General features: G+C 40.9%; 1 protein-coding gene across 1 annotated transcript in view; it reads left to right on the top strand.

Moving 5' to 3' along the window:
- The window catches only part of GUCY2C (guanylate cyclase 2C (heat stable enterotoxin receptor)), a 44,707-nt gene that overhangs the window by 7,293 nt on the left and 11,415 nt on the right, over positions 1-25,999 (top strand). Inside the window, exons 6-18 of the mRNA XM_009895226.1 lie at positions 582-678; positions 3,394-3,508; positions 4,694-4,829; positions 7,066-7,151; positions 7,585-7,696; positions 11,754-11,835; positions 14,185-14,290; positions 14,834-14,896; positions 15,493-15,564; positions 16,509-16,613; positions 17,880-17,966; positions 22,135-22,267; positions 24,093-24,230. Of these exons, the coding sequence (XP_009893528.1) occupies positions 582-678; positions 3,394-3,508; positions 4,694-4,829; positions 7,066-7,151; positions 7,585-7,696; positions 11,754-11,835; positions 14,185-14,290; positions 14,834-14,896; positions 15,493-15,564; positions 16,509-16,613; positions 17,880-17,966; positions 22,135-22,267; positions 24,093-24,230 (1,332 nt within the window). The remainder of the gene's footprint in view (positions 1-581; positions 679-3,393; positions 3,509-4,693; positions 4,830-7,065; positions 7,152-7,584; positions 7,697-11,753; positions 11,836-14,184; positions 14,291-14,833; positions 14,897-15,492; positions 15,565-16,508; positions 16,614-17,879; positions 17,967-22,134; positions 22,268-24,092; positions 24,231-25,999) is intronic.

The following is a 25,999-nucleotide window of genomic DNA, read 5'->3' as shown; positions in this document are numbered from 1 at the left end:
CACAACTCCTCTTGAGAAGGGCCTTAGATACTGCAAGAATGCTTAGTTCTCTACCATTCCTGTATTTGCAGCGTTGGTACATATATGGGCCTCATTTGTGCCATCAAGGGGCACTTCTTCTGGAAGTGATCCATCTAAACTAGAAAAATGGATGAGTAAAGACCTCATCTTTTTCTAAGACTAAGTACCTGGCATCAGAAGGCCAACTGAGTGTGAGAGTAATAAGTAAGCTAATGAAACCTGAATGCCATTTAACTCAGGAGATGTTCATATTCAGTAGCCTGTATGGCATCAGAACTGCTAATGCTTATTTGAGTGAGATAATGGTAGCGCTCTGGTGCAACCAGACAGAAAATGGCGCAGGCATTGAGGCACCTTCTACCACTTTCCCTCAAATATCCTGGTCTCACTGCAGAGAGGCTGTAGCTCTGTGCCTGCACAGAGTCCCAGCACAGCGCAAGTGATGTGGCTTATCTTGGCATTGCGCTACTGCCGGTTACTCAAGCATGGGGGAGCAGGCAAATGTCCTCTTCTTGCCTGTACCTTTCACCAATCTGTCTCCATTTTTGCCCAATCTGTAGTGATCATCATGTGTGGCTCTCCAGCTGATGTCAGCTCAGACCTAGGGACGGGGGAAGTGGATAAGGACATCGTCATCATCTTGATAGATCTCTTCAAGTAAAGTATTACTTTTGATTTTCTTCTTTTCTCTGCAGTTTGCTGAAGGATAGCAATGGTAACAGTCTGAGTGGAACTGTTTTGTGGAAGAAATGCTCTCTCACAAAATGTTTTCCATTGCCGTCTTTCCTCATGTCTTGCTATTTATCTAAGCTGCTTAGTGTTTAATTCATGGCACGTCCTCTACAACATCCCCTTTAGTTAATGTAATATTTTTCTAAGTCAGTGACAGAGCAGGTAGGGTTAATGTCATCCTATGGAGTCCTCAGTGTAGGAAGCCATGAGAGAACCACGGAGTCCAAAGTCAGAATAGTCATGAGCTGTTCATATGAGATATTGTACATTTTTCATACATTCTGCCCAACCAGAGAATTATGTAAATGTGGCTTACAGTATATTTTTCTAGGTTCTGTTTATTCCATTTTTAAATGATTTGGTGCTACAATTCTCTTCCACTTTATAACTCTTCCACTTTATAATTGTCTCTTCAACATCTTTATAACTCCATAAATCTAATCTTTCAGAGACATTTCTTAGTATACAACCTAAGTTTTCTGTTGTTCAATTTCACCTTTATATTACTAGCTGCAAAATCTTTATAGATGATGACTTATATAAACTGGCATTATCAATGGCAGCCTCAAAAGCTTTATCTGTATACAAGGACAGAGAGCTGATCTCTGTCCCTAAGCCTCAGTGACACCAGATAGCTCACATCTATATAGCTCAGTGTAGATGCCCAAACTGCTTTTTGGGTATGGCTTCGGTCACCATAGCAAGTCACAGTCTGGGAGAAAGCTAGTTGTCCTAGACCAAAACCATGCCCGGGACTGTGCTGGCAGCTTAATGGTATGGATGATCACAAGGCAAATGTATGTGCCCATGTCTCAATCTTACTTATTTCACTGTTGAGGTATCAAAAGAATCCATGAATTTCCAGGGCCTGTGGGACTTCCTAACCCTCTGTCTAAAGCTGACCTTGCCAGGACAGGGCTGAGGCACTTTGGATTAATCACTTCAGTCATTTCACCTATGGGTCCACCCTGGAGCCTGTGGTTCAGTTCTAACAGTATCTGCTCTGTCCTATACACTTTCAAGTTCACCACATATATTTTTCAGAAGTGCCTTTAAGAGCTTTAGACTTTCCACCACTTTATCCAGGCACTAGGAATCCCCAGTTGCTTTTCCTCAGGCAAGTGGCCACAATTCCTGTTTCTTTGCAAATGGGGACTATGTATACGAGTGCTTTTACTTACTGGTACTGCATGTATAATTGTTGCCTCACAATAGGTGAGGGCGATTAGGGGCTTCTCTGCTGTGATATGCATCCTTCAGATACACCCAGCTGCCTCAGCCCATTTTATACGCTGCCCTCCTTAAATTTGCTACATATCCCTGATTTTGCTGAACACCTCAAATCACATTCTCAAATACAGATACATGTGTTAGATCAGAACTCAAGCTGTAGGAGAAGGCAGTAGGCAAGGTGCCATGCTTCTCCAGGAGTCAAGTCACTCAGACAAAGTGATGGATTTACATTTTCTTCACCTCTGAGCACTCTGGCAGCCAGGACACAAACACGGTGTTTAAGTCTCCCTCAGAGGAGGTGGGATGCTGTAGGATTATCCAGTCTGGTGGAATTTAATGAAGTTTCCTTTTCACCTGGCTAGTTCAGTCCAAGCCTGAATAAAAAGCACTTTGAAATTCTTCAGGGTGAAAAGTGCAATGTAAAAGTCAGAAGGTTTAGGAAAAGGCAGGGGCAGGGTTCTGGTGGCAGGATCCCATCTGATGGCCATGGAGCGTAGCCTGTGGTCTTCAAAAATTCTTAATATGGTACTGACTGAAAAAATAAAAGGATGATCAAGTATGAATAATGAGAGAAGGTTCATATGATTTTTTTTTTAATCAATCTAGCTACAGCAATGACAGATGCCACCACTTGTCACTAATATCTAAATTCTAAGTATCTAAATAGCTAAATTCTTAATGTCTAAATAGCTAAATTCCTCTGTAATGCATGAATCCAGTGGTTGCCAGTCTGCTAAGCACTTCCAGATGGCCTGTCAGGGTGATGAAACCAAAGATACCTGAAAACTACAACCTTTTCTGCTTGTTTTAGCATAATTTTCAAGTTCACATAGTTTCCTCTGATTTTCCTAGCTCACCAAAGTAACCAAATAAATAAATAAGCTGCTCTCTGCATCTCTCTGATTGTTTCATGCCCTCCTGGTAAATGCTCTTAGTACAAATCCTGCTGTGATCAGTTCTAGCAGGAAATATCAAAATTAGAGGAACATGCAAAAGAGTGCAGGAGAGATCAGAAACATGCATAATAACATGAAGAAACCACAGATTGCAGTACTGTGGGTTCCACGAAGACACTCAGTTTTAATAAAAATAAGCTCCTGCTTGAAAGAAGAGGAAATAAACAGGACAGAAACCAAACAGTTACAATAATAACAATAACTGACTGCAAACTTTGAGTTTCAGCTTGCCAGACCTCTTTGATATTACCTTTTAATGTAGTTAAGCACAGAAGCTGGCATCAGGGAATGAACAACATGAAGAATTTTGTCCACGATGAAATTTTATTTTTAGAACTACTGTTTTAACCTGTTAAATAACAGTGCTACTGAGGAGACAAGAGTGATTCTGTCATGGTTACCACTGCCCCTGTTGCTGATGGTTCATGGGTTCTTATGCTTTGTTTTGCAGTAACTCGTACTTCAGGAACAATGACGCAGCCCATTACATGCAGAATGTAATTGTCCTGACTCTGCCACCAGCTAATTACAGCTTGAATACCTTAACGACTGAGGACGACATCTTGGTAACCACCCTATTTTATATCTGATTATTACATTCAGTTCGTTCATGTTCACGTGCTGGGAAATGAAAACTAAAAGCACAGCTGTAATCATCCCCCATCACCCTTCTATGCTGATATTTTCTTACATTATCGCAGGATGACATTTTGTCCTGCTGTAATGATGCAAAAATATAAAATCATAAGGCGAGCATGCAGGCTCTCATATTCCTGGTTTGTGAAGTTCAACTCAAGCTGTTAATTTGGTCTGCAAGTGGCATGTTCGCAGGGCGTGAGGGGGACTTGTAGGTACATGGCCTTCTGACTCCACTTCTGAGTGACTGACAAGCTTATACGTAGCTGCAAGGCATCAGTGAAGGAAAATCTATAGGTATAATCGAGATGTGAACATGGAAAGTTCAGAACTAATAATTGTTGACTGATTTTTGTGCGCAGGTATGTGTAAGTGGTGGCAACCATTGCTGTTTCTGTCCAAGGGCTTTCCAGTTAAACTTCAAATACAGGAACTTTTTTTTTTTTTTCTCTCTAGGAAATACGTGTTTTTTTAATTTCCTGAAAAGCAGAAACTATGCAAACCCTGTATCTGCTTAGTGAAACTGATACTCCTGCCATCTGCCCAGGAACCAGGCTCTACATGTAGAGTTCCTTTCAGGATTTGTGGCTTTGAGCTTCCGCTCTCCAGCAGGCAGCCTGAAGCTTCTGGCTGGATTTACAGGGCCTCCAGATCCCCCAGCCTGGGCTCAATGCTTTTTGGGTGCCAGCTCTATGGTAGGCTGCTGGAAATTCTGGCACAGCTCCTTGCCCCTGAGCTGTGGCCATCTGGAAGCCCAGACTTGCTGGCATGACATTGGATTATCTGCACAGAAAGTTTAATCCAAAATCAGGGACTTTGAATCCCACTGAGCAGACCTGCCTGGAACCTACAATGGAGGATTTCTTGAATCTTTTGCACCAGAGCTTTGCATTGGCCTCATAAGTTTTCAACACCTCCCTGTCTTCATACACCAAAAATAGATTTTGTTTACCTTTAATTTTCTAAGTTAGAATGCTGATGTGGCATTGCCCATTTACTCGCTCTGTGTTCAGTGGATTCTGATCTTCCATGCTAGAGTTTTTGCCAAATGGAGACCACTTTAAGGTAGAATCATGAACTCTCAAGTTGTCATTTTTCTTTTTCTCCTGTTCTAGATGGAAGATGACTTTGTTGTTGGCTATTTTAATGCAGTCTTGCTATTTGGACATATTCTGAAGAAATTTATCTTCTCCGAGCGCCCAGTGTCACCTCTCAGTTTCATCAATGAATTCCGAAATACAACTTTTGAAGGTAAAAAAAGTACAGTCCTGTGCAGGGTTCACTAAATTGATGAGGGGAAAGAAATTTGTTTTTAAGCACTCTTAGGATAAGTCACTTCTACACTAAACAAACCCAAGCCCTTCAATGAGTTTTATTCCCACTCTTTTTTCTCTTTCTATCATTTTTTCCAAGCATGTTATCTTCACTATTAGCAGAAGTACTACATAGCAGTCACGCAGAATCACCTCAGTGCATGCAACACAGAAGAGGTAGAAAGTCAAAATGACAATCATTTGAAATATTGCAATTAGCAACAGACCGATTGAGGACCAGACTTCCTTCTGGGCTGTTGTGTTTTTCCTGCTGCTTTGAAGTACAAAGCATATTTAAAGAAAATTGCTACCTAAGGAGGGGTGGGGGAAGGAGGAGAGACAGCGTTCCAGCCAGCAGAGGTGGAGGACAGGGACAAGGACCTGAAGCTGGTGTCATTCTTTTGATAAAGAGCTGAACTCCCTACAGGGAGACTATTTGGAGAATGAGAAAGGAGCTGGAAGAGTGAAGCACACAGGTGGGTTTCAGGGTCCATTCTTCCTCCAGAGGCAACCTGGCATTCAGGTTGTTAATTTGTGACAGTGGCATTTCCAAGCTTTCCCCAAAATGTCTAGTCTTGACTTCAGGCTAGTACATGTGAAATATGATTGATGTTCAAAATGACTCAGAAGTCCACTTTAGCTAAACTTTAATGAAGTAGTTTCAACCTATTTGCAGTTTACAAAGCCATCGCAGGCCTGGGTGCCTGCAGTGGGAGTGTAAGCCAGCTGGCAATGGGTTGGCTCTTCTTAGTCAACTTTCTTGTTCCTCTCACAGGTTGTCTAGCATCAGTGGGCTTTTGTAGGCCACGGGCTTAAAATCACAGAATTCAATCATTAGGAAAAGACAGAGGCAAGACTGACACAAAGAAGTAACAACATTACTTCTTTAGGGGCAAAGTCCCATCTATCACTTCACATCAGAGATCTGTACCAAGCAAATGACGACACAAAGCTTTGTGTTTATGTCCTGCCTGCTTTCAGCAAATAAACTTGTAGAAGTTTCCCAGATTTTCCTAATATGGCCTAGCAGATTTTGGGCTTATTTTTGCTTTAATCATGGTATCCCAAACCTAGCAAAATATAGTTTAGTAATTCCTCCTGGAGACAGCATCCTTTTTTGAATGAGTAAACTCATCTCCTCAGTTACACTTTAAATTTGAAAGGTAAGTTGCACAAACTTTTTTACTTATCCAAAATAAAGTTTGCACTGTAACGCTCCATATTAGTTATAGGTTTAGTTTAAAAAGGTAATCCTAAAAGTGAAAAGTGTTGAACCACCTTCATTCTTTTCTTGTGATGGAGGCTGGTATAGTAGGGAGTTCATACAATAATTATTTTGATATTACGAAGCTAGGCCATGAAAAACTTAGCATCAGTTTTTGAGGTGAAAAAGGAGAAGGTAATTCCCGAACTAAAATAATGATGATGATGAACTTCAGGAAAAATAAAATAAGTCATCAGCAACAGCAGCAAAAGAGCAACCTGAAACGGATCAAAAAAGGAAGGGTAAAAAAAAGAAGGTGAGACCTTTAGGAGTGGTGGCTATTGGCTAAGCTTCTGCTCTTGTTGAAATGACTGACTTCATGAGAGCAAAGTCAAGTCACGCTGAGGGACTTAGGAAGTTCCACCTTAAAATCCTTGGAATGTGCCACATAGGCAGTTTCTCAATCTGCACATTTGCTGACGTACAGAGGCAGGAGGTTAAAGGGAAAAAGAACCTGGTTAAAATAATATTATTACAGCCAAGCAGGTAGCTCTCAGAAGAGTAAGAGGAATGAAAGTGTCCCTATATTTCCTTTCTTGCTGATAGATTCAAACTGCAGGTGGAAACAGGCAATTTCACTTCTCACTTCTAAAATGGTCCCTACAAGGGAGGTTACTCTGACATTCTTGGTATGCTGAAGAAACCTGACAAATATATTTTTCTAAAGCTAGAGGGAGACTTTCCTCTTCAGTGCAGCCAGTTCAACACCTTTTATTGGATTTTGTAGAGAAAATATAGCATGCTATTAAGGGAGAAGTAGCACCACACCAAGCTGATATGTATTCAAGCATGTACATGAAGAAGAAAAATATCCCGAGCATCAGAAATCCTTTTATTTATCCCATCCTTCCTGCCACATATTTGTGTTTCTGAGAATGCAAGCCTTCTGACTAATCCCTTGTTTTTGCAGGTGTACTGGGTCCTGTGACTCTAGATGAATTTGGAGACATTGATACCAATTTGACCCTGCTGTATGTGTCACAGACTGCAGATCATGTATGTATGTCCAGGGAGCAACTGTTCGACCTTATATATGAAAGGAGAAACAAAATACCCTGTACTATTGCATAAGAATGATGAAAATAACCACAGCAGAAGTGGTGGTGTGCCAAGGTATGTTGTGCGTGCCAGGAGAGGGTCATGAGAGGCGTGCTGTAGACTGACAGGATTGATGTCATCTGGTGATTCAGTAAGTGAAGTGCAGCTGGTATTTTGTGGGACTGTGTGACTCTCTTTTCAGAGAGAGGGGAGGAATGAGGCAGAATATGGCAACCAAACATATGGCTAAGCTGAGAAATGCTCCACTGTAGCAGAAAGAGCAAGAATTACTTGAGTTTGGGCAATACATTTATTAAGGGTAGTTTGAAGCAAGGGACAAAAGAGGGAGAGCACAGCTGCTGACTGCATTTCTTTCCTTCTGCACTCGTAGTTTGGAACTCTTCTGCATTTCAACACTCAGAAGAACAAGACAGACGTAATAACTTCCAGTCCGGATTTTGTCTGGAAGAACCACAGGCTGCCCAGTGATATTCCAGGAACTGGTGAGACACCCATTAAACCTACCTCTTCCTCGAAGACAAATCACACAGTCCTAAGATCCACCTGCTGTGCAATTCAGCACAGTACCTGCACGCTGTCCCCAGCCAGTGACGCCAGGAGCTGGGGGCAGAACAGCATCTTTCCTTCCCCTGCCTTATCCCCCCATGTTCTCTGCATCCAGCCCAATTCAAAACCTGCATTTCTGTTTAGGTGTTACTAAGTCTTTCATAGCCACCATCCTGTACCAATGATTGTGGGGAAATAGCATGGCATGTTTTGGAAGAGGTCACCCCCAAACATAAAACCTTCATTAGAAGATGGTGGTGGTGTGAATTGTTTTAAAGACTGTTCAGGAAAGGCAGTAGAGTTAAGGTTATGATAAGTTATCTGAGTCTGCACTTTTGCATCACTGGTGCAGCATGGAGGCTTCTGCTTGCCCCTTTACCCTTGTTGTAGGAAGCTGGGGAGAGGACACAGCACTGGTGGAGGGGTCTCTTAGACAAGCTGGCTTCCTGCAGAAAGACAATGGGAAACTAAGTTATTACTCTATCTCCACTCACACTTTAAATCTGAAATACCAGAAATCACCACCTCCTTTTCTTTTGAGTTTTTGGTGACTCCTGGATAGAACAGGTGAATCCCCTTGTCATTCAGCATAGCAGAGTACAGCCTTGTCAGCCTGAGCAGATTGGGATTGTTTCCCCATGTAGACTTCTGCCACATGCTGAGTGGCAATGGAAAGGTATATTCTTCAGGGTATGATATGCAGGATAAAAATTATTGCAGTGGTGGTAGTTGCAAGGGTTAGTGCACAGTGGGTTAGTTTTCACCTGAGTCATTCCCATCAGTGAGTGTCCAAAGGTGCTGCTGTTAAAGGTCTCTGCTAAAGCCTCCATTAGTTTGCTGTACTGCTTACCTCCACTAGGGAATATTACAATGCAAACCAGTAACTGGAGGAACAAACCCCTTCTGATAACTAAAAGTTCATTCACAGTAAGGTGGTGCATGGATTCCAACACTTTTATTCCTAAGTAAATCAGATGGCTTCAAATTAGGGCTTGCTGCTTGGCCCCAGCCAAGTTGCTCTAGTCCTATTCTCATTCATCCCTTGGTCCCCACAACATGCTGTGTTGTCAGAGGACCTCTGCCTCTTCATCTTTAAAAGACTCCCGTGAGTATATCCTTGTTTGAAGTTGCTGCACAAGGGTAAAAGAAAAATGTTTGGGAATGTGTTGAGGGTTGGACTAGATGATCTCCAGAGGTCACTTCCAACCTTGACCATTCTGTGATTCCGTGAGTTGCAGAAAGACAGCATCTACAAACTAGCAGCTTAACATTCAGTGCTTAACAAAGGCCTGACTTTGCAGCCAAGCTATACTAAATCAAAGTAAAACCACCTACCACAGACACTTGATTCTTTTGTTTTCACATTTTTTAAAAATAAACCTTCCTTCAGTGTGATTGTAAAAAAATATATTCCCCTAAAGGGCAACTTTTTACGGCCAAAGTTTATGTAAGTTTATGTAAGGCCAAAGGCAGTCAAAACTTTCCAACCAGAAATACGGAGGTGAACAAACACAGCAACCAGACCCCTGCTCCGTTCCTAAGCTGTAATCAAGAACAGCTGACCCAGTTCTGCTACCCTCTTTCCTCCTGGAATCCCTTAAAAAAAAGGGGCTTTATCCACATTTTGCCATTATTCAGAAAGTTTGAACCCTCACTCTAAACACGGATAAGGTCAGCCTTCAATACACAACGGTTTCTGGTTCCAGAGGACCTGGAAACAACCAATTTGGGATGCGCTCTCCCTTTGTGTGTCGTACTACTAAGAGCCAGGAGGTGGTAGCAGAGCCTCAGGAACGGGAAGTTGCGGTCCCACAGCGCTTCCCTGGGCAACTTCAACCTGCCGATTGTTGAGCCGCAAGCCACTATTCACAAAGCTTAAGTTTTAGAGAATTCGTGGGAAATGGCTTTGCACATTCTCATGTCTGTGTCGTTTTATAGTGGTAGCTTAATGTCCCTTCCTTGGTGGAGGGAAACGTAGTACTGACAGTTTTCAGTGGGGGGCATCAGACGAATACTAAGTTAACTGGGAGGCCCTGAGGCTGAGGCTGGGATGGACACACGGGAAGAAGGTGGGGAGATGTGATAAACAGAACAAAAAATAAAAGCCAGAAAGCTGGGTCCAAAATTCAGAGTTCCTAAGCTGGATTCTATCATAGATGCAGACACTTACATTGCTATGTTCAAAATCCGTGCCCAGCTGGTGTTTGATTCTGGAGGCAGCTAGTGTGTGTCTTGTTGCTTTTTATTCATTTGTCAATTTTACACTTTATAATTTATCCTGTATGCCTTTATTTCTGTTCCTGGGCACATGCAGAAGTGCATTAGCCTCAGTAAGGCTGAGTAGCTCGGCTCTTTTACTACCCAGAACCAACATGTCAACCTGCGAAACTAGATTCTCCTCTGCCTTTTTTGCCTGAGAGACTTGCTCAGTAGAGTAGCTACACTCTAGATGTATGGCCACCAGACGAAGCTCTGCACTAGTGGCCTGTTGCTCTTCAAAGGAAGTTGGTGTCACAGCTTTTTTTCCCAGTACCCCTGAGCTCCAAGAACTGACCTGAGACAGGCTTCAGTTCACTTTTCCACATTAGGACAATCAAAATTACAACCTTAAATAATCAGTTCCCAGCTTCAACAGTTCTGCCTGCCTGCTCAAGACTAGGACATTTGTGTGCTCTGTGATTTTGGGTCTAAGTCCTCAGATACCTAAACAGCTGGATTTTCAAATTGTTTGGCACCTGACAGCTTCCAAGGACACTAATCTGGCATCTTTGTGCTGCACCAGATTAATTTCCCTCTATAGCATATAAATTTCATATTGAAGAGTAGAGTCCACTCAGTACCACTTGTCATCCCAACACAGTGTTTACAGAAATGTTCAGAAATGAGTCCACGGTCTCCAACGCTCTGTCTACAACAACTACAGAATCACTTTAAACAACTGGGCCAATAAGGGGAGAACCCAAGCACCACATGTTGGAAAGTTTGTGTATGTTAAAAGCTGTACCATGATTTTAATTTTGACCTCTTCTTGGATAACAAGTTCTTGGAGAAATGCCTTTCAAACCCACAAATGGCTGCACTCTGTATCAGCTGAAATTCTGTGTGGAAGCTGTGGTCTTCAGGTGTATCCCATTCTGAAGCAAATTATATCAGTAAAGATTCTGAGTAATAAAGGTGTAGGTAGTTGTGGAAAATTTATTGTGAAAGAGGTATGTCTTTCTCACTCGGTGGATACCCAGCAGGACTGAAAAGGAAAAGACATATGTTATAAACCTTGAATCAGAAAGCCATCACTGAGTATTGTGTTTAATGGTAAAAGACATAGGGACCAAACCTTTGTTACCCAGTTCAGAGAAAGCCTTATCCAAAGAAGTCAACAAAGAGCCCATTTTGCATTAAGCCCTACGTATACTGGGGGAAAACAATGTTTCCTGCCTCCCAGTGACTCTGATTTCAAATGGTCAACTGCTTAGCCCATCTACATCCCTATCCCACAGAGATTTGTACCCAAGGTTTCCCTCCACCATCCACTCTTAAGAAGTTATTGAAAGGAGAAAATTGGCTGCTTCATTTTCTAAAATGTGGTTACTAAGAAAAGTCAGCTTTATTCCTGGGCTGTCCTAGTTTGTTTTAAAAGAGGAGAACACCTGGAAACTCTGCTGCTGAGCTGATGTGAGATTTAGTGCTGTTAAATTAATTGGTCACCTGGGTGTCCTAGAGAGTGCCCATGCTTCAGGTGTGGATGTAAGACTGCACTGCTCCTGGTCATGCTTCATCCTGCAGCGAAAGAGGCAGGCACTTGTTATCTCTAGGCAGTGCTGGACTTTACCAAAACCTTTCAGTTTGGATGTGACCAAAGAATATCCCTGCTCAGCTATTGTGACTTGCACGTATGCGGGTGAGGGTAATTTCTTAAATATAATATTGTTTTTCAGTGTCCTCTGTCAAGTTGTTTATTTTCCTTTTTTTTTTTTTTTTTTTTTTTTTCTGCAGGCCCCCACGTCTTGACCATTGCTGTCTTTACTCTCACGGGAATTGTGATTCTGGTTCTGATCATCTCTTTGCTGATTCTAAGGTACCAACCCCTTTGGCCCTCTGTTTGTGCTTGAACAGTTTTCCTCCTAGGGCAGTGCCTTTGATCTCTCCTTGAAGAGCCTTTCATTAGCTTACCTTACATACCTGGGTAGTTGCCCTCAGTGTGAACCCTTTAGTATATGCCAAGTAATGTTTGCATCCATAGCGTTGTTATGTCAGGTTAATAATCAAGAGAGAAGATGCAGTAAGGCTCAAAGTTTTTGCATCTGCTAAAAAGCACTGATTCCTACACATACACAGCAACGTATGTCTCAGACCAATCGTCAGACTTTTTCCGCTTACTGCCCATCTTTAGCTTACTTGGGGTTCACTTATGTTTCTTTAACCTATTGGTGACATAAAAGTTCAATCTAGAAGGAGGTATTTGTCTTGAGTCACTGTAGGAATCAAAACACCACAAAGTTTTGGTGTTTTCAATGCATGGATCCATCCTGTCTTTCAGTTTCCTCTGACTCAGTTCAACTTCTCACATACCAACTTTTCTAACAGCTAGAATTTCATAAGTATAACACAAGTTCAGCTTTATCATGATGGAAAAAAGGAGAAATATAAATCAATGATGTCTCCTTTTGCTGGAAGAAATGCCACCCCATTTTCAAAGTATATGGTTTTCTTTCCTATTTAAAAAAATTGTCTTACATGTGCATCTGTTTTCAGTAGCTCAGCATCCCTCTTTGCTATATATCATAGAACTTCAGAAAAAGTGAGAAAATTGGGTCTTAAGAAACTTGTAGAAGCAGATACTACCCAGGCTCTCTTACTTTCAGTGGACCAATCTGCCTTGATGTCTAAAGCTTTTTGCGAGGGAAAAATCAAAGATGAAGGTATATAACTCTTACACATCCAGTTGTACTCAAGAAATGGAAGACCTAAGCATTACCATATCTAGGCATTAACATATAAACCGATAGGTAAAGTTTGTAATGGCTATGAAGATTGATAAAAATTTGTATGGAGACACTTTGGTCTTGTAAAAGGTGCTGTACTCTTCCATATTTGCAAATGCATAAAATCTAAAGATTCTGTTTAGATGATTAGATTATTATTGTATACATATCACTGTAATATTCCCAAGCATCAAATACAGAAGAGATTCATGAGGATATTTTTAGAAAAAAAGCTTGCCCTTTTAGTGTTGAAATTATAGCAAACTTCTCAAATATAATTGCTACCAAAGATTGTCCCCTAACAAGCAAAGGAGAAGAGAGACTCAGCTATGAAAATGAACAAAGTGCCTCATTATTCCTTCTTTATATCCTTCTTTATACTTTCTAGGACACATGAACTATCCCACGCCTCCCTGTGTAGTTCTGACTACTAAGTAAAAAGGCAAAGTCCTGAAAAACACATAACTAAATATTAGACCTGGTAGCTTTTCATTCAGTTTGATATGTACTTAATCATCAGCTGACAGTGGTTTGAATTGCAGTGCATCCTGGTGATACAACACAGCTTACGAGATTGAACTGAGAAAAATATTTCTTACCACAATTATTCGTCTCTTATACCTGCGTGAGTTAAAAGATGTTGGAAAAGGGAATATTTGTGTTATTAGTCGATACCATGGGTTATCCCATTTGGAGCATTTGCCAGCAGTCATCAGGGTGTTGGGATCCCCCTGCAGTCTCTCCAGTCAGTCCAGTGTTTTTTTCAATAGAGGAAGGACTTGCACAGGTAATTGGGTAGTTTGATGAGTGCTAGTCTTCTTGCAGCTTTTCTCTAAGAGAAGGCATTGTCTGCTCTGAAGTTCTGCAGTGCAGACAGTAGTTTCCTTCTGCCTGTTCTGAGGGCTATTCCCTCATTGTTACAAAATGTGCAGAATACAAGAGACATGCACAAAAAAGCATGTCATCTCAACACTGTTGTTAGTTCCTGTCCTGGCATTGTCTTCACACCAGTTCTTACCATCCAGCATTGATGCCAGGACTTCCTTTGGCTTGCATTTGTTTGTGGGACCTCCCTTCAGAGTACATTCAATAACATGGAGCAGAAGAGTACAGGAAATCCAGCCAGCCCATTGTGCTTTAAATTGTTCTGACCTCCCTTGAGATACTGGCAATTGCCTAACACTTGTTCTGCTAAATCTGTTCTGTTCTTCTGCTACATCTATGGAATTGCATGAGCATTTAGGCTTTCCCAAAGATAGAGGAATTAGAGCAGCCTCAATCTGGAAAACTGTACAAGAGCTACAGGGCTTGTGCTCGAGCCTTGCCCACCGGACAATCCATCCTTGTGTCATCGTGACGCTGGAAGCTTCCCTGTCCTAATCTCCTGTTGTGTGTTTTGGTTCATTGGGAGGATATTCTGAATGAGTTCACTCGTTTTGCAGGAAGTACAGGAGAGATAATGAGCGCCGGAGGAAGAAATGGTCCCACATACCACAGGAGGAAATCTTGCCTCTGGAGACCAGTGAGACAAGTCAAGTTAGTTTGAAGGTAAGAGAAACACAGTGTCTGAAGCTGAGTCTTGGATTCTGTCTTCTAACGACCTTCAATGCTGGGGTGTCGGCATGCTCCGACTACAATGCAGGCTATGGCTTTAGTAGAACTAGGATCTGTTAAAATTATTATTATTATTATTTAACTCTCACTTGCTGTATTGAAGAAAAAAGAGATTATTGACCATCTATCGCTCCCTAATAGAATACATGCACTTCCCAACAGTAAAGCTCATTTTGTGATGGGTGAATGGGCTAGGTATTGATTTCCAGTCTCTTCCACACCACCACTGTTACAAATTATTCCCTTGTGCTTTGTTATGCCTCTGTAACGCCCAAGAGCATGAAAGAAGCAGGCGGAGGCCCCGACAGCCATGGGAGCGGCATGGATGTCCCACACTTTCTGTGGCATGTAGTGGCACTCCTTAGAGAGAGGCTTACGCTTCTCTGTGTGGTGCGCACTGACATTACTTATCTCTCTGGACCTGCCAAGTGGGGAGTAGGTGATAATTGCAAGTTAATTATTCTTCTTTTTTCTCAGATCGATGAAGATAAGAGACGTGACACCACCCAGAGACTTCGCCAAGGCAAATATGACAAGAAGGTAACCTGACTGCAGTGTCCATGCTCCCTTCCTTGGCTTAGAGGGCTCTTTCTGAGAGGAGGTCATTCCTCTCCAGGGACAATTCCACCTCTCCCGACCTTGCAAAATGGCTTGATCTTATGGAAGGAATAAGCCATTTATTTCCTATCAGGTGCTTTGCATTTTGCTTACTGACGGGAGGCAAAATATTAGATCCCATGAACCCCTAGCCTTATCCAGAAGTGCAGAAGCAGAAACAGGGGGACCGGAAATCTGATATATCTTGATACAGAGGTGATTAACGGATTAATAGAGGACAGGCCATTTACATGGCAATTCTTGTACACTCTGTAGAGCTATCTGCCTGACTGAGATATATTCATGTTGAATTAAAATTTGCATTATTGACAGTTCTAAATAGTTCTTATCTAGCTGGTAAATCTTTTGAAGGAAATATAACTCTTTTACTTAATAGTTGATTAACAGAAACTCCAACAGTGAAGCAGTAGGTGAATGTTTCTGAAGTATTTCTTTGTATGGACATTTCTTGGAAAAGAAGGATGAATGGCTGTTGTACTAAACCCATGATTTTTTTTGCCCTGTTATTTTTTCTTCAGGTGGTGATCCTAAAGGATCTCAAAAACAACGATGGTAATTTCTCAGAGAAGCAAAAAATAGAACTGAACAAGGTAACTGTTGCACGTAGCAACTGGACACTGCAGGGTGGGATGGAGCCTATGAGTCATTGCTTTCCATTGTCAACTCTGACAGCCATATGCTTGTGCATGTTTGTGAGGTGGACGGGTAATGAGTTCCTCAAAGGATACTGCTTGATGAACTTTCTCGTTGTGTGTGTGATCTCATCACTATTTCAGAGTCTGAATTGTATGCCAGTGAAGCTGAGGATGAATGAAGTAATTCATGCTCTGTCATATGGCCTTGCTAAATACATTTTTATAGCTGATGCTAAAAGGCAATGCACTCTTTTTGTTCATATCATGCTAATTCATTAGTAGCAGAATGTTGTAGTTAAATCTTATTATTGAAAGCCAAGTGCAGCTCTTTAAATATAAGTAATTCTCTGCTGACTTGTGGATACAGACTCTTCCAACATGAGAGATGAATTTGGCTGCAGTCCTGCATCTTTTTTGAATGAATAGTTTTCCTTTTTACGCAACACAGCTATACTGCAAATTCAATAAACTCTAAAAATACCTCAAAGTAAAATACAGTTGTCTATATAAATGGACAAAGTCCACAATATCATGCAGCATCATTAAATTTTTATTACTTGCTCATTTACTGACTGATTCACACCATTCTGTCACTCATAATGGCTATTCTGGTCAACTGGGAGGTTGGAATAGGGAGGCAATAATGGAGACTATAGCAGACTTGAATTAATTTGCAGTGTCCAACAGCAGCCACTCTTATCTCCCTAATCCAGAAGGCTCTGGAATAACAAATGTCTTCAAGTACTTCACTCAGTGCCTTAGTACACACTGGCTTAAAGGAAACTCATACATCTTATCAGGGCCTGAGATAAAAAGCCACGTCACACAAGTATCCTTGACCTGTGTTTCTGTACCAACAATGATTGCTTTTAAAAATAGATGCAATGTTTCTGCTCTAGCTCCTACAGATTGATTATTACAACCTGACCAAGTTCTATGGCACTGTGAAGATAGACACCATGATCTTTGGGGTGATTGAGTACTGCGAAAGAGGTTCTCTGCGGGTAAAGAATTTTGCAGGTCTCCTTCCACCCTCAAATTATCAAATTTCAAAGTAAGAAAAAAAGATCCCCATTTCTGTTTCTGGCCCTCCTGCAGCAGCCATGGACTGAGCAAGTGGTGGCAGGTTTCTGACTCTGAGTTCCCTCCCCCTTGATAGTTTCTCTCCAGCCTTCCCCAGGCGCTGCTGCGGCTGCCATCAGTTTGATGGTTCTCAGGAGCCAGAGGATGAGGTGAGGTGCAAGCAAGGAAAAGTATAGGCAGAGCTCTGCCCAGGCAACAGCAGCAGCCAGTATTTGTATTGTGTCCCCTATTAGGAGCATGTAGGGAGCATATAGAATATAACTTTTTCTTTATTTTCCAAGCTGTAGCTGTTTTCTCTGCTGATACCCTTGTGGACCCCACAGTGCCCCTCTCAGACTGTGAAAGGACAGAGAAAAGAATATATTCCATATTAATAAGGGACAAAGAGTATGAGGCTGGAATATGGCAAATTCTGTGCTGTAAGGAACAACAGCCCTTCATTTCTGTTTATAAAAAGAAATGGTAAATTGATGCCTGGCACGAGTTATGGAAAGACTTATGGTTTATTACTACCAGTATTATTTCAGTGCTAATCATGAAGTAATGATGACATCAGCTCTTCTGCCAGGTACATATTGTCTCTGCTTCTGAGTTCATACAAAGATTCTCATCAGTAGCAGTGGTCTCTGAAACAAACTCACAGCAAGGCAGCAAAATAACAGCTTTATCTCTAGTTCTTTTCTTGTAAACTGGAATACTCGTGGAGGTTTACTTTTAGCAACAGAAGTCATAGCGGCTGGAAGAACTGTAAATGACTGGCACTTTAAGATAAAGGAATAGTCTACTTTGAACTTCTAAGGCCATGAGTAAATTGGTAGGATATGGACTGTGAGCACAAACCACAGAAATTCCTTTCCCTTCCTCTTGTACACCTTACCCATTTCTGTTTCAGCTATTTTGCTTTATTAAAGACTCAGCTTTAAAAGCAAATTCATTATTTACCTTTAATTACACAAAACCCTCTTTTCTGGGGTTCTTAGTTTTCTAGCTCTGTGTAAACTTAAAATATCTTTCATATTCCCTGTTTTCTGAGTCAACTCCTGCTCTAGTGCACGTACTCCCTATAAAAAATGAAAGGCTAACTCTTTCAGTTGCTGCTTGAAAGGCTGTGTGATTTAGATACTCACCTCTCATCTTCTCCTTTTTCCCTGGTGCAGTTTAGAAACGCTCTTTTCTTCTCTTCACAGGATGTTTTAAATGATAAAATCTCCTACCCTGACGGTACATTCATGGACTGGGAATTCAAAATCTCCGTCATGTACGATATTGCCAAGGTAAGCGGGCTGCTGACAGTGCAACGTTAATCAACCTGTCCTGTCTTGCAAAACAGATCCTCTGGAGAAGGGCAGCTCTCAGGGTCTTTTCCGTTCTTTGCTAGAGGATGTATGCCTTTCCACCCTTTCCTCCTCTGGGGATAGGTGTATGAGGCAGGAGGAGCCAGTGGCTCTCAAACTGAAGGGGGAAATGGAAGCAAGAGCTAGCTTTGGGCTATTTATAAATAAACAAATAAAGAGTGCCCCAAAGGAATGTGAACCAAAGATCAGAGGGTTACAATCTGTTCACCAGTGGCTCTGATTAGCAGGGCCTGTGCAGTCACAAGACCTGCAAAACACACTGTTCTCTGGCCTCTGGTAAGGCATATAAAGGAAAACTGTGGTTTTTCAAAATGATGGAATTATTCCAGTTTGTATCCAGAGACAGAATAAACTTCTTCTAAATAAACTGTTTATTTTGCATCCCGATTTTCTCACTCACTAGAGTGAGAAACTAGAAACTAGAGCTATCCGTTTCAGGCAATTTGAGAGGGAAGAAATTCATCCTGTACAGAAACCAAGACTGCCTTTCAGTAGCTTTCAACTGATCTTCACATTTTAGGTCCTTGTGGCAGGATGACTCAATATGAATAGTAAAGGAAATTCTATTCTACATTAGAGACTTGTATCTGTTCAGCTGCTAGTTAAGGAACCTTTATAATTCACGGGTATAATAATTCACTATACTTCTGCAGGTAATGTAGAGAATTACCGCTGCCTTTTTGCTAGTGCTCAACTGCTTTCCTCTTCCTATTGCTGGTTTGCAGTTGGACAGTCCTCCCATTGCCCTACATGCATCAGTTCAGATTTGGTCTCCTCGATGAATGACTCCACTGTGTCTGTTCCAAAGAGATATTGAAAATCGTGCTCTTTATTAAAGACCCCTTAATCCAAACTGACACAGTTTGCTGGCCTTGTTAATGACTTTCAAGTTCAGTTAATGTTCATCATAAAGTTTCATTTTAAACAGCAGCAGTGGAGTTTCCTTTCTTCCTTATATATATATATATAAAAATTATATATTATATATATTAAAAACCCATGGTATTTTTTAACCCTTTGCAGTTCACCTTCAGATGTTTCCTAAGCAAATAGGGATTAGTACTGGTTCTGTTTACAAGGAGGAGAGAGAAAGCCCAGTCCGCCTGAAGGGAGCGACCAAATGCCCAATGACTGCACTGGGACAGGGACTTCACAACCAGTTGTTCCCTGCACCATTGGTAATGGGGATGGGACATGGAGTCTGAGGATGGTCAGCACACCGCATCTGTTCTGTGGAATGACTCCTGAGCGTTACTAGCCATGTTAGTAGAGATGGTCCACAAAATCTTCCTGAAAACTTGTATGTACCTAGGAATATCAGGGAACTTACTGCCATTTGGATGATCTGCCAGCCTCTCCTATTCCTTCATGTGATGCTATTGTGGAGCCTCTGGAAGCTAGACATTTCCATGAACTTCTTGTATTGGTTTTCCCAAATCCCAGCTTCCCATCCTCCAGGCACCCTGTCTATTTTAACTTGAATGGCTTCTTGTTTTATGTAAGTCACTTCATCGCCCTTCAGCTCCAGTTTCTCTCATCCAAGCATCTGCCAAAGAGTCCAGCCCCAGTTCTCCAGGCTGTTAAAATCCCTGTGACCATCTCCTGAAGTTCCCTTGCCTTCGTTTTGATATGCTTCTCCCTCTCCACACCACCACTTTCCTACACCTCGCTCTTACCGTTGCCGAAACAGTCCTCATACTTCGCCTACTCTTCATCTGGCACAGAAGCTGCTGTATCAGTGTTTCTGAACAGAGGAGGTTGTATCATTTCTATTCCCTGGTATAGCTAGCCAGGCAGTGACTATTCCTTGAGCATCCTCTAGTCCACTGGAGGAGGTGGGGTAGGCAAAGGGGATGCCCTAAATCTGCTCCATATTCCTTTTATTTTTCTTTGCTATCTTTGCTGTCTCTAGGTCTGATGGCACCACCTGTAGCTACATGGATTTGGTTACATGTGACCAAAGAGCTCTGATGAAAGGTCTGCTAAGAAGGAATTGCAGTAATCAAGCCTTGCAGTTATTAGTGCATATGCTGTTGTTGCAACACAATTTATTAAATAAGGGGCTGCTGCAGGATATTGTGCAAGGGATTGTAATATTCTTGCACTGTGTCAGGAAAAGGGTTCTCAGGCAGAACTAAAGCTTCAGAGCTTCAGAGCAGAGGTTTCAAGAATGCCTCAAGGATTTAGGAGTACTGCACTGAAAGTCATACATTTTGAAAATCACATCCTGAGTTCTTAATAGGTTCTCTGTTTTCAGGTAGGTGCACAGAATAGTCAGAAGGAAGAGGAAAATTTTATCAGGCACATCTATAAGACATCTGCCTCCAGATATTGTTAACAAGAAAGCCCTGGTATAAGGAAATCAAAATTACATTTGTTTGCCATTTGATGTTGAAAATGATTAGGAATTCTGCAGTAGCAATGGGTGTATTTCCTGGCTGATGAAAACAGGTGCTGGAAGAAGGTGGAACTGGAGGAAATAGGGCCAAAAGCAGGCAAAACATCCTGGCTAGTGTCATCAGGGCTGAATGATAAAAGCTGCTTAATCAAGAAATGTGTTCATTGGATATAGCGTGCACAGTCTCTGTAAATTTTGGCACGGTCTAGATAGGTCCAGGATAACCAGTCCAACAACATTCTCCAGGGATTGCATCTCATGCAGTCTGCTTGTGTCTCAGACACACATCTACTGTGGCCAAAACTCATCTCACGTCTCAGTGATCTCTTGTAGCATTTGCTGGTCTGTTCCCACATACGGGTACCAAAGGAGAGAAAACCCAGCATGTCATACAGTGTATTCGTGACCAAATTAACTATATAACTCTGATTAAAGTCTGTCTACCAGTTATTGTACAAAAGGATGAGCTATACATGTAGGAGTCTAAGTGGAAGACCATTTGAAGAAGAAACTAAACAGATACAATGTACCTGTTCTTGCTCCCAAAGAATACAGATGGTGCTTCGTATACTGAGCTACAGAAAAGAGGACTATAGGAAGAAAAACAACCAGCAGCAGGCTATAAGTAGGTGTGAACTTAAGTAGTTCAGAAGAGAGAGATGAAACAGAATAAATAATAGCAAGAAGGTGCAAATTAGCATACCTACTCCCTTCTTCAGTTTACGCCCACTTACCAATGTTCTTCTTGCTATGCCTCAGTGCTGGCCCCTTGTCGTGTATTACACCGTATTCTAGTGTCTTAGACTAAATGAGATAAATTCAGAGGTAATGAGTAAAAAGGGGTAAATTGCACACCTTTGCCTGTGTGTGTTGTGAGTCAAGAGTCTAAATCTCAGGAAATATAGCTGAAACCGCATCAGCCAGTCCTCCTGGTGCCCACTTCCGAGATTAGCTCATGGGTAGCTGATATCTATTGACTAATACAGAGAAACCCATAATCAGTCAGGTCAAAAGAGACCTTTATGATTGTTTAATCTGATCCCCTGCCTTACATAAGCCTTAGTGCATCATCGAACACTTTCTGTATTGACCCTTCTTTAGCCCTCTTCTTTGCAGAACAGGATCTGCGGCAATGTTTCTGAATGAAGACTCTGGTGTATGGTAATCTTCAAAGATGATACAAACATAAAGAGCAATTCCTTTCACATCTATGGTGTCCATTGGATGAACATGTAGTTGAAAGCACTTTTTTTGTGTGACATTCTGACAAATCTGTACTAAAATTACCAAAAAGGCATTTATTGCAAGTGAAATCAAAACTTCTGTGGGAGGAAATAAGTTTTCCTAATTGCTTAATTGTGTTCTAATCTTATCAAAACCCAAGATGCTATGTCAGACTTTTGTTAACTAAGAGGAAGGATGGTCTTCCATGACACAATTCTTATATTGATCCGTCTCCTCAATCTTAACATTGACTGTTCCTGTCATCTTGGAAGGTCTCCTCTGTGAAATAATATTTGCTTCTCTCCATGACAGGGAATTGTGATTTATGCATATCCATTGCTGATGAAGGCCATTTAATTACTTGGACAGATATTACACTAATACTTCACATTCTTGTTGACTCTGGTAAAAGCTGAGTGTCTTAAATGTAGTCTTGCTTTTTTCCTCTTTTATTATTAACCACAGGGGATGTCTTATCTGCACTCAAGCAAAACCGAAGTCCATGGTCGACTCAAATCCACAAATTGTGTAGTAGACAATCGCATGGTTGTGAAGATAACTGATTTTGGCTGTAATTCAATTCTGCCTCCAAGGAAAGGTAAAAACAGAACCCACTTGGACTCTCCTTCATGGTTTTGAACCCCATGGAATTTTCTTATGTTCATAGTCCAGTAGGGCCTAATTGCATCTTGTACACAGTACAAAACATGTATGATTTTGTTTCATGTAGCAGACATCATACAAATGGTATCTGAAAACACTACCTTAAATAACACAACGAAAGAGAATTATTAGCAGGTAGAGAAAAAAATTAGGCAGCGTAGGTGAGAAGGAAAGAAAAGATAAATTTTCAACTTTTAGTTTAGAAAACAGAGATTTCACATGTGGCTGAGATGCCAGAAACATTTTCAGCATCCAAGGCCTTCATGCAAACAGCTGTCTTCAGCAGTAATGCTGAACTTATGTGAAGAAAAAAAGGAGTTAAGTACCACATGATCTTGTCATTGATCAGACGCACGTGCTACCACAATGCTGTAATTTAATTTAAACATTAACACTTGTGACTCTGATCATCCTTAAAAAAATCTGTAATGATACGCAATGATAACCTTAATGTTTTTAATTTCTTAGGTAGGAATCTAGCAGTATGCGTTCAATCAGATTTTAATAATTTTAACAGCTTTTCTTTATGTTTTCTAGTCACCTCATATTCATAGCACATTTCTGTAAAATAAAGCTCTCCTTGCTACTCATCTTTTCTTTCTTACCCCTCTTTTCTTCTTGACTGAAGAGACAAGACCATCTGAAATTATGTCATCTGAATTTGTGCAGTAGAGCTTGGGGCATAATAAGCACAGCACTGTGCGATAACTGTAGTATATGATCTGAGAAGAAAGTGTGGTTGCAACTGAGTTGAGAGAAAATTTTTACATTCAGACTCAAACATGCTCAAAAGTAGGAATAAGAACATAAAAAGAGCAAGAAAAGTGCACTGAATATAAATGCTTTGTTCAGTCTTCATTTTAAGAATTTCATATTTAAATTTCTATTATTATTACATTTGTATTTCTCTTCTTTCATTGCTCATAAGATAAATGCTTTGACAAGCAGCCTCAAAATTTCTGGCTACTCTATTTCTTTCCTTGAAGAAAACTTCCTGTTTCACAAGAGATCTACAGATTGATTGTGGCTGGATGTTGCGGCCTGATATCATATCACTGTCTTCAGGGTCACTGTGTTCAGGTCACTGTTATGATAAATCACCAGGATGTCATAACAAACTGTCATACCATGGCAGCACTCTGGTTTTGAGGTACAGTGGTGCTTGTTGCACTAGAAATACAGGTTAATAATTTCTGTAGAAAGAAAGTGGTTATGAGCAGGTAATATGTCAGGTACAAAAGCACTTGAGAATTATTTCAATAGATTCATGATATCAAGGCCGCTGGGAAATATTACAGTCTTCTCATCTGACAACTTGTATAACAAACTCCATGTATCTGGCTTAATAATTTATGGCTCAGATTTTTTTTTTTTAATAGCACTGGCATTCCTTGGTCTTATACAGATGCATGGGCTATTTCTAGGAAGCCCATGAAAGGTAGCTAAGAAAAGCAAGTTCATTAACAATAACCTGGAGGTGTGAGTTTTTGCACCTACAGTGGAAAACAGTAGGGTCAGCAAACCCCAGACAATTGAAAACTACCACATCAGAGGTTTATCTAACCTTTATTAATGTCAGCTTCTCAAGAAAAATGCTAAAGTAGGAAATAAATAGTACCAGTGGGCTCTGGGTTTGATATGGAAAGTGTAAAAGGAAATATCACTATAGCCAATGGATGTTCTGAGAAGGATCACCCTTTTTCAATTACTTCTCTCCCTTCCCCCTTTACCTCGTTCCCTGTTGTCATCTGAATCTTCAGACCTGTGGACAGCTCCTGAGCATCTCCGTCACGCTGATGTATCTCAGAAGGGTGACGTGTACAGCTACGGGATCATTGCCCAAGAAATCATCCTACGCAGGGAGACTTTCTACACGGGACACTGCCGGGACAACAAAGGTAAATACATAAATTTCTCCTCCATTGCAGCCTTCTGGGATGGTGTAGCTGTAACTGGTGCATTCTCCACGTTTTGTGAAAGGCACTGTCTCTGACAGCAGCTTGAACTGCTGCTTCTCTCACCGTGTGACAAATGAAGACCCTGTTTGAAGGATCTCACTGTGGGGGCAAGTGTTCTTATTCTTTCTGTAAATAAAGTTTGCACTGAGTTTTCTTGCCCTTTCTTCTCCCTCGTCACCTTGGCCACAGCATTACAGAAGTTAACATTATACAATGCTGTCCAGATTTACTGTAACACAGTAAAGGCCACAAAGGTTTTTCTATTATGAGTTGTGCCCAACATATAATAATTCACTCATATCAGGCATTGTAAATCAGCAATGTCAACACAGAACAACAAAAACTCAGCAGCATGACACAAGAACATTGGCATTTAAAAACTGGCAATTCAGACTTTATTCAAGCCTGTCAGAATTAACTTTAGTCATTTAACTTCTGCCAGAAAAAGCATCTCTTCCTGTCGTGCATCCATTAAACCCCATTTTGTGCATTTTGTGGCACTGTTTTTGAGTGGCTAACAGCCCAGTCAATCCCAGTTCCCAGAATCCAGGCATTATTATATATTAGAACTGACATAAAAGCATGTGTGGGTTTAGGATTTTCCTAGTAACAGTTACCAACAACAAGTTTAGACACTGCCTTTACCTCTGAGTCATTCTGATAGATCTGCCTCACATTTGCTAAAACATCTAGAGCAGTAGCTGGACAGGCTAATTGCTCTTTTCCTGAGTTACATTTGAGAATAACTTTTGGGGCATGTTCATTATCCTACATTATTGCTAATCTATGTTCATATTTGGGGAAATGCAGTATTTCACATCACCAACTTTTTAATATAAATGTAGACCTAAAAGAGATTAGAAATGCCTCTTCCCCTTCAAGCAAACTCTCAGAACTCCATGCTTAAGATAAGGTAGAGAAAATAAAAGTTTTTCTGTTCCTTTTTCCTGGGGAGAGGCAGACACAATTCTCATGAATACAAGGATTTTACAAATATTACTGAAATAGATGGAGAAAGGAGAGACCAATGCTCTTCCTTGCTCATTTTGACTTGCAAAGAAAATCCATAGCAAACTACATTCTTTCAAGTGTTTGTTCAGCAGTTACAGTCCTTCTGTGTTAGGTTAATGATTATTGTTAGCCTCAGATGCTGTGTTTCTGGGCTCTTCTGAGATGTGGTGGCATCCTCACTGCCCCGTATTTGACCATAGCTGTCACAGTCACAATCTGGTTCCTTGTTTTAACTTTGACCTGTTACTTAGTACTGCATTTTGTCATTTTAGAAAGACTGTCAGTTTCAAATAGCATTAGGTTAATCCATCCAACTGAAAGAATTTTTAGCACCTCTAGGTGCTGTTGCCGGAGATGGTCACACATATCAGCATTTTTAGTAAGAGCAATAAATTTATGGGGCTTGAAGCCTGTTTGGTAAGCCTGGATTCGGTGTAACTTAAAAAAAAATCTGCTTTGTAAACTTCAGTTGAAATTTTAAGTTTTCCATTCAGTGAGGAGATTGTTTTCTCCACAACGCTTTTTCCTTAAAAGCATTAGTAGATGTCTGAGATATATATTACTGATCTAATGGCTGCTGGTATTATTCTTGATTTTCGATTATGCAATTTGAGTAAATGTGTTCAGCCTAGTTTCAGCAGTTCATCAAATTTCATGTAACAGAAAGGAATGAGTGTTATTATATATTGCCAAAGTGG

This window comes from Charadrius vociferus, unplaced genomic scaffold (genome assembly GCF_000708025.1).
Source record: "Charadrius vociferus isolate BGI_N301 unplaced genomic scaffold, ASM70802v2 scaffold251, whole genome shotgun sequence".
Taxonomy (NCBI): domain Eukaryota; kingdom Metazoa; phylum Chordata; class Aves; order Charadriiformes; family Charadriidae; genus Charadrius; species Charadrius vociferus.
The sequence above is the reverse complement of the archived record's forward strand: the minus strand, read 5'-3'. Positions and strand labels throughout refer to the sequence as shown.